This window comes from Carassius auratus, chromosome 35 (assembly GCF_003368295.1).
Source record: "Carassius auratus strain Wakin chromosome 35, ASM336829v1, whole genome shotgun sequence".
Lineage (NCBI taxonomy): Eukaryota > Metazoa > Chordata > Actinopteri > Cypriniformes > Cyprinidae > Carassius > Carassius auratus.
In genome coordinates this window covers 14,118,118-14,127,799 of record NC_039277.1, presented here as the reverse complement: position 1 = coordinate 14,127,799, position 9,682 = coordinate 14,118,118, and the positions used below count along the sequence as shown (strand labels likewise).

The window sequence follows — 9,682 nt, the reverse complement described above, 5'->3', positions numbered from 1 at the left end:
CAAATAATTAGAAATCTAAAAATTATTAAACAAAATTCATGATGCAAAACTGAAAAACAAAATCTAAATCACACACACACACACACACACACACACACACACACACACACACACACACACACACACACATAACTAAAACTGAAATAAAAGAAATTAAATAATGAAAACTATATAGATATATACAAAAAAATATGAAAAATTACAAAAACACAATTACTAAAACATGAAAATTAAAATGAAAACAAAAAAATTAAAACCAATTAAAACTATTGATTAAAACTATAATAGAATCATAATTATACTAAAAGATCCCTGGTTTTAATCGCTGAATTTAACAAAAAAAAAAAAAAAGTACATTCATGTAATAATATAAGAAAAATATCTAATAAGAAGAATAGGAAAAGCAATATGTCAATGACATTAATTCAAAATATATATTCTGAAATATGTTTGCTTATTAAATTGTCATTTGCTTCAAGTAAATGTATAATTTATTATCTTAGGGGTTGTGTTTTGCAACCAGTCATAATTAATTTGTGCTTTTCTTCTTTGCCTGTTGCAATCTAAACAATTTATCTAATTAAAAGCTTGCTCCTATCTAACCATTAGGTTAGGGACTATGGTGGTATCATTTAGGACTTTCATATAAACGCAAACAAGATCTGTTGATTTGAGGGAAAACAGATGTGAGTCAGACCCACCAGCTGCAGATTACGCTCCAAATAAAAAAAATGTATTCCTCTGGCCCCAAAGCCCTCAAAGCCCCCAAAGACACGAGGAAAAGAGCAGTGATTCTCTAATGCTTGAGGTGACCTTCAGAGGCTGTTGTATTTAAAGAAAAGAAGAAAGACACAAAGAGCCTGCCAGGCCTTTGTAAGAAGTCTAGCATAAGATCACTTTAATTCTCTAAATGTCCTGCTTTGATCAGAAGGACACCTGCCTTTGTTACCTGCCATGGCTTCAATTATTGGTCTTAAGGAAAAATGAGCTTCCCTACTTCCCTGAGGCACATCATCAGGAAACAGTGCCATCTGTGACCACATTATGTACTTTATACAATGTTTAATTTTAAATATTTTTTAAATATATAATATGATTCGATCACTATCAGTCAATCTGGGTTCCCATTCATCACCATTACATAGGAATATGTTATATTACTAAATTACTATATATATATATATATATATATATATATATATATATATATATATATGTATATATATATATATATATATATATATATATATATATATATATATATATACATACACACACACACACACACACACACACAGACACACTCACTGGCCACTTTATTAGGTACACCTCGCTAGTACAGGGTTGGGACCCCTTTTGTCTTCAGAACTGCCTTAATTCTTCATGGCATAGATTCAACAAGGTTTTGGAAACATTCTTCACATCCATGATGCGAATCTCCCGTTCCACCACATCCCAAAGCTGCTCTATTGGATTGAGATCTGGTGACTGTGGAGGCCGTTTGAGAAAAGTGAACCCATTGTCATGTTCAAGAAACCAGTATGAGATGATTCGAGCTTTGTGACATGGTGCATTATCCTGCTGGAAGTAGCCAACAGAAGATAGGTACACTGTAGTCATAAAGGGATGGACATGCTCATCAACAAAACTCAGGTATGCCGTGGCGTTTAAACATTGCTCAACTGGTACTAATGGGCCCAAAGTGTGCCAAGAAAATATCCCCCACACCATTACACCACCATCTGCCTAAACCAACTGTGGCATTGTGTCATTTTGATAAGCTTCTGCAATGTCACAACATTTATTCCTGTCCAGAGTTGCAGTAATTTTTCGCAAAGATTTTGTATTGATGATGGAAGAGTCAGATCGCTGCGCAGTCTTCTCCAGCACATCCACATTCTCCAGCACATCCAAAAGATTTTTTTTTTTTTTCTTCACTTTAAAAAAAAAAAAAAAAAAAAAAAAGATTCTCAATGGGGTTAAGGTCTGACTCTGGACTCTGTGGTGGCCAATCCATGTGTGAAAATAATGTGGCATGCTCCCTGAACCACTTTTTCACAATTTGAGCCCAATGAATCCTTGCATTGTCATCAGAGGTATCATTTTCTGACCTGGTTTACCTCATTAAATTTAAAATGACCAGAAAGTCTAAATCTGAATTTGTTTGAATACACTTTGTCAGACTTCTGCAAAGGTTTCCAAAAAGAACAACCTTGAATAACCACATGACCTGTTCCTTTCAACTTCTCTTGTTCTCTGCACATCTAATCCCGTTCTCACTTAGCACGTAACATGGCCTATTTTTCCTTTCATTAAAGGAAAATTCCCTCAGGCTCCCGCCATTTTTATTTCCGTGGTGCTCCTGTCCCCCCCTCCCCCTGCCTTTTTCAACAATTTTTTCACCCAGAACCTATACCTGTTATTTATGAAGCTTCACTTTAAATCAGCTGCAATGCTGAAACTTTGGGTCATATTTCAAAGGAAGGTTTTGAGTATTGTAAACAGATTTGATCATTGTAAGTCACTCCAGATGTAAACATCAAAGCCTTTCCTGTAGATAAAATCTGGAAATAACGTTTTTTTTTTTTTTTTTTCAAATAATATAATATTTGCAAATGTTAATTGTGTATTAAATGCTGGTTACACTGTATGTACAAATTATATTTTCTATTAAAAAGTATCTGCTTCTACTGACAATGTGTGTCTATATTGTCAAGTACAGAACTTTTTTTTGATAGTCTGAGTCTGCAGGTGGAATGATCTAGTGGCACTTGGGCCTGTGCAGCTCCACTGGATAAACTCTTCTCATAAAGGTCTGGATTGAAGAACAGTGCTGACATCAGTGCTGACTGACAACATAATAGAGCTAAATGCTTTAATGCTAGCATGCTTCTACTGGAATGGGTTTACAAAGACAAATGATTGATGCAGAAATTCATGGTGCTTAAGACTCATTTTCCAGCTAAATGTCATCCCATATATACAGCCAAACAGCTCAAATTATGATTACTTACATTCAGCTACGTTCAGAGTGGAAAACTAGCTTCATACTTACTGAATGAATACTGTACGGTATGTACTATACGTTTCATGTTATTTTATAAAATAACATGAAACAAGTTGCTGTATAAAGATTATAAAATGATAATTAGATTTATCAAACATAAACTCATATTTTTGTGGTACTTGTAGTCATTAAATATCCACAGATCTTATTGTACTTGTAAATCTGGAGCACTGTATGCACAAAGTAGCATGTCAGCATACTATTTAGCAAAAATAGCCTATATGTGTACTTGTAAATTAGTGAGATTTAGCTCAAAACTTTATGAAACTTGCTCTTCTTTGTGTCATTTGAACACCAAATCCAGATTTAGAATATTTCATCCTAATCAAGTCTGAAATGTGGATTTGTTTTCCCCCATACAAGTGGGTGAAATGTAAACGAAAGCTATAAAAACACACTTTATCTCACCTGACATGTGTCACTAACGTCAGTGAGATTCATGTTCAGAGTTCACCTTTGATTTAGAGTTCTGATCAAAGCAGATCTGATCCGTATCTCATCTGTGTCAGGGCTTCAGGAGACAAAAAATGTCTCACATAATGAAAAATAACACAAAAGTGTGCAGTTATAGCTATGCAGACATGAGCTGTATTATTTTTGGATAGTTTGAATACATAAACATCAACACGAGGAGCATTCAGTGATATTAAGGTCTAACTAAAACCAACTCAACTGCTGATAATTGGCAGGTAATTAAATTAGCGTAAATGGGAGCTATTTTTCTGAGCATAAATTAAATTTACCTTTAATGAATGTAGGAGCCTGTCAGAATAAAAGTGATAAATTACTAGGCTTCGTCAGTAATTATGTTAGCACCTGTTGGTTCAGGGTTATGAATTCATGATGGATTGATCTGTTCTTAGTCCATTGTCATGATCCAGACTTTCTTCTTTCTGCTCTTGAATGAATACAAACATCAGAAATAGTAGAGTAACCAACTAAGAATCCATAAATAGGCAAAGTATATTTTTAATAGTTTGAAAACTACTGTATCATTAAGGTCCAACGAACCCACTTTCTGCTTGGTGCATGGAGAATATTTATACTCATGTGTATAAGAAACATTAATTCACTCCAAAAGTCTTAATTATCTCTTAATTTGAGTCATCAGGCACCCTTAGGAAATCCTTTGTATGCTGAACCATTCCGAAATGATCAGAGCCAAGTATAGCAAGCCACTTCAGAAGAAACAATTACTAATAATCACACATCATTACTTTTCTACATTTTATAGAACATTAATCAAATTTGTTGCATGAAAAACAGTCATGATTAGTTGAAGGAGCGCTTTGGAAAAGGCATCTACCTGAACTGGAAAAAGCTGGTTGAAGTCTTGTCTTGGTGCACCTGCAGGATGAAGCAGCGATACTTCCAACAGACCCAAGAAAACTGTACCTCTTTCTTCTGCAATTGACATTTACTTGTCAGAGATTGTAGACAATTAAAAATAAAGGGATTTCTGTTTTCCATTTTACATAAGGTGCAGCAAAGAGCTCTCTATATGGTCCTTTGGAAATTAATAAAAAACAAATTTAATGTTATATTGTTGGTTATTGAGTTCTGGATTTTCAAGAGGACAAGTATATAGCTGGTTTTCCAAATAATTAAAAGTGCTTTGTGGAAATTGAAAATGGTTTTTGGTGACTTCCTCATAATGAAGTAAAAGCAGCTTTGCAGATCCTTTCATCTCTCCATTCCTCTGAGTCGGAGGTGATCAATCTGATCTGAGATCAGAACTTTAAAGAAGCTGCTGAAGACACACCTCTTACATAATCCACAACAGCAAAGGGGCTTTATATAATTAACACGCTTCTACTTTATCATTCACTTGAACATTGGTATTGTGTACTGCAAATATTGTTGGTTCTTGTGAGAAATTGCTTGCAATTTTTCTCAATTTGCAAATAGAAAAGCTAGTAAAACTAGAGCAAACACTCAGAGACAAAGGGATGTCCATATATAAGCAGTTTGTCCCGAACACTAATGAAGATATTCTTCACGCTCTGGAAGAACAATTCTGAGGGAGGAAGAGGAGACAAGTTTTTCACCAGCTACAGCTCATGGTTTATGCAATGGCCCAGTGTCTCTCTACTTAAAGTTTCACTTGTAGAATCAAATGTGCGATCCTTGCTTGGACTGCTCCAACCAAACAGGATCTAAGGTCCCAGAACTCCCTGCAACATTAATACGGCATAAAACACCAAGTGACTTTTAAGAGCAACATTTACCAACATCGATGGAGTTAAAGAAGCAATGGCATCTCAATTAAATTAGATTGTTTTGTCTAACTCTTAGACCAAATTGCATATTTTTAGTCTTCATAACTTGAAGTAACTTCACACCTCAAACAACTTTCCGTGTCAGATGACATCACTCAACCCTGCTGTCAGTCCACCAGCCATAAAGAGAAAGACTTGATTCCAGCATCATGCCATTATATCAAGATGCAGCATGCTAGTGGTTATGCGGATAATGAAAAATAGATATTTTTCCCATTTAATATCCTTTCACACGAATATTGAATAGAAGGTTTCAAAAAAGAATTACCAAATAATCCCACTAACATTAACTCCAGACATTAACTGACCGTGTACTGCCATCTGCAGTCTGGTTCAGCTTACTGGAAGTACAGGCCAGCAACAACACTTCAGCAAAATCACAACAAAAGATTTTTATTTCAGAAAAACAATGGATGTAATGAAACCAATCTCAGACAGAACTTATGCAATCACACTTTTGTTTCATTACCTATACACTGACACGATCCAGAAACAAATCAGATTTCTAAAGTGGAACACAAGGGATAAAAAGTTACTTGGTCATAACAATGAGTTATTTGCATCATTTTTAACTTTTTGGATTTTCTCTCTTTTGTTTTTTTACTAATTTGCAGTCAACAAATGAAACAGGAAACAAACAGTGGGGACGTCAACTTGAAGCTTTGCTCTATCATTCTCTGGAGTATTCACAGAGGCTTTCCTCCAAATATGAGAATTCGGAACAAGATCCTAAAGCCACCCCAGATCGGCTTGGAGATTATCTCTCAGATTTCTTATCACCATTTTCAACTATTTTTCTCTTCTCCTTCACTTTGAAAACATTAGCTCTGTAAAACTTCAGCTCTTTGATGCTCTCCTGGATGTCTTCCAGCGCTCTGAAAATTCAAACGGACACGACATCATTCTGAGATTAGACAAAACTGTTTTTCTTAGTTTTAAATATTTATGAAGTACATCAAAGGATCCTTTGCTATGCTAAACGTGGCATTCTATAATCCAGCTGTTAAAAGCCCATGTGATGCACACAGACCTGTGCGATGCTTTTTTCTGCGGTGCGACACTGTACTCCTCTGGATACCATCGTCTAGGCAACAGAATTAAAAAAAAGAAGTACTTTTAAAAATAGTCTCTCTAGTTCATGCTGAAGCACGTCTGCAAGCATTAATGTGGCAACAGTGGACGTTCAGTCATCTGATTAAACCTAAATAGGGAACACACCTGGAGAGCTCTTTAATGGTGCTCACATCTATGATGCGATAGTGCAGATGTCGCATGAACTGTGGCATGTACTTATCCAGAAACTTCTTATCGGCGTGAACGGAGTTCCCTGTGGACGAAGAACCACAAAAACTATGAGGCAGAAGAGAGCTTTTTTTTTCTTCTTCTCGAGATTCAGAGGTTTTTTTTCCAGAACTTAAGAGTCCTAACTGTATTCAGAGAAGTCTGAATGATAAGGAATCTGAATAATTAAAAAAGGTGTGTGGGGGGCCACAATCACTTTTATGACTTGTGGCAGAATAATAATTTATTAGTCAAAACTGCAAGTGAGAATTCTAAGCAAAAAGTCTGAATTGCGAAATGCAAACTAACAAATGCAAGTTTATAGCTTGCAATTCTGAAGAACTATGTCTTAATTGGCAGATGTGAACTTGCAATTAAAAAAAAGTCAAAATTGTGAGATAAAAAGTCAGCACTACCCATTTTATTATAAGAAATTCTGAGAAAATTCAAAAGAGCAAGATTTAAACTGATAAGAATTCTGAAAAGAAACATCAGAACTGTCAGATTTGAGTTTGAGTTAATTCCAAGTTTTAACTATGAAGAAAAACTAAGAATTGGGAAATGTAAAGTCACATTTGTGAGAACAAAAGTCACATAACCTTTTTAGCTTTTTTATTCAATTCCAAAATATTTTACACCTACAACATGCAAAAGAAACAACAGCAGCTGGTGTGGTTGGTTACCTGCGAGAGGACACTGTCCGGGTGGAGTGTGCTGCCGGACGAAAGACAGGAATTCATACTCCGCCTGCTGGAGACTGATGTGACTGTCCCTCACAGCCTGAGTCAACCCTGACTGGCACATCAAACAGGACCACAATCACACACACACACTTCAAACACACACAGGAACACTCTACAGGTGCATCAATCTGTCCTCACCTTCCCATGATGCTCTTTGCACCAGTCTGACATGCCATCGAGCAGCTCGTCTGGTTGGTTGATTATCAGATTTGGCCCCTAACAACAACAACAACCAACAATGCAATAGCTTTAAAGGCCCAGTGTAAAAGACATTTGTCTTGCACTGCCGTAATTTCATTTGGGGTGAGACATATATGACATTACATGCAGGTGGTATTTAGGAGAGGTACATTCTCATTCTAGACACTATTCGATTGGACAAATTTGTAGTGAAGAAGTCATCAATATTTGGATTTTACCTGGAAGAAATTTTTTTGCTAAAATTTAAATTTAGGTTGAAGTCTTTTTTTCTCCATTGCGAGGCTATAATGTTTTATTCATTCATCTGTTTAAACTTTTATTGTCCATTCTATTGGTCACAGGATGGAAAAACAGCCGTGATAAGAATTAAGCTAACTAAACTCTAAAACTTAATTCCAGGTATAACAGTGAATCAATCAATCAATAGCCACCCTAAATAAAAACAACAAAAATATTTTAAAATGTACTTATAAAAAAAATACTCATCACCATTGGAACAAAGAATTTTAATTATATATATATATATATATATATATATATATATATATATATATATATATATATATATATATATATATATTAGTCCATGGGACTTTTAAATATTTGCTCTGATGGAAGGATCTCAAATTTAGTGTGAAGGGGGTAAGTATGATCCATGTTCTGATTCATTTTGTATTTATTATATTTATATTGATTCCACAGTACTTTGCTTTTCACTCAACTAATGATTATAAAAAAAGATACCAAATTCTGTCAGTAAACTTTTATGCAATGGTTATAAAAAAAAAAAATCCCCACCTCTGCAATGACGTTAAGGTCCGAATCTGTAACGATGCAAGCCATCTCAATAATCCGGTCCTTCTCTATATCCAGCCCTGTCATCTGAAACAGGAAGTACAGTCGCATTAATATGCAGCTCTGAAAACAAGTCAATCCCATAACTTCACATTCACTGATCAGCCAAAAATTTAACTGTAAATACTGAAAAATTCCTGCGTAGGTTGGAGCTAAAATCAAAGACCATGTGTCTAATTTTTGCATTAATATAATAGTCAAAGACTATAATAATAATGCAAAAACTGGTAAACAAGCAGGTCAGCTGGTCCTCAGCAGCAGTGACCATTCAAAATATTGTCCAAAGAGGTTTTGACATGAATAGAATGTGCTGGAATTTCTATATAAGCCGATCGTTTATTTTTTTTTATTTTTATATTTATGCAATTATCATTTTGAATCGTTCACATACTGTATATTTCGAAAAAAAAAAAACCATTCAAATTCATTCAGCATAATACCAGCTGTCAAACTTGATCGTACAGGCGTGTTTTGTCATGAAGGCCTAACGCTAACGTTTCGTTGAAAAAAAATATAGATTTTTTTTTACTTAACAGCGACACAGTTCGATCTTTTAAACAATGTATTGTCCTGTTTATTGTGTTGGTCGGCTGCTGTTTACCTCCAGATCTACCCAGACCATCCGCTGGGCCAAAGACAGAGACATCTTCCTGCCGTGAGGTCGTCTTGACATCAAACCCTTAAAGAGCACAGAGGTACATGGGCTGAAGAGAGAGAAGTTTTGGGCGGTAAACAACGGCGGGGGTGCTTTAAACGGCTGTGATGCCACACAAACTCGAGTCAAGACTCTGAATGCAGGAACACATACCGCGCGCAACATGTGTTCACGCATATTGCCGTTTTCCAAAGGAAAGTGTCGTAAATACCAACGTGGTGCAACAGTGAAGGCAGTTCAGCGGCAGATAAGTGAACTCCATGGAAACAAAAGGGGTCTATAGAAATGATAACTTTAATGTTTTTATTGTTTTAGTTTTTTTATTTAACTCTTTATATAAATGTTAAATATTTTGTTTTAATTTAGAACACACACACACACATATAGATAATATTAATTACAAGTTTTAATATAAATCATAATACATGTTATTTTAATAGATATATTATAATATAAATCACAAACACACACACACACACGCACACACACATAGATAATACGGTTTAGAAGAAATCATAATATGAATCTGTGTGTCAATACATAAAGTAGTAGTATTTTTATTGTTTTTGTTTTTCTTTAGGTCTTAAAATGAATATATAAA

The 9,682-nt window shown here is 35.1% G+C and overlaps 1 protein-coding gene across 1 annotated transcript; it reads right to left on the bottom strand.

Moving 5' to 3' along the window:
- Nucleotides 1-5,713: 5,713 nt before the first annotated feature.
- On the bottom strand, nt 5,714-9,294 carry LOC113054526 (oligoribonuclease, mitochondrial-like). Its single transcript, XM_026220136.1, has 7 exons — nt 9,028-9,294; nt 8,370-8,453; nt 7,509-7,586; nt 7,311-7,422; nt 6,565-6,673; nt 6,377-6,430; nt 5,714-6,221 (listed from the first exon to the last, which is right to left on the bottom strand). Exons 1-7 carry the CDS (start codon nt 9,256-9,258, stop codon nt 6,104-6,106), a joined length of 786 nt encoding a protein of 261 aa, XP_026075921.1. The 5' UTR covers nt 9,259-9,294; the 3' UTR covers nt 5,714-6,103.
- Between the last annotated feature and the right edge of the window lie 388 nt (nt 9,295-9,682).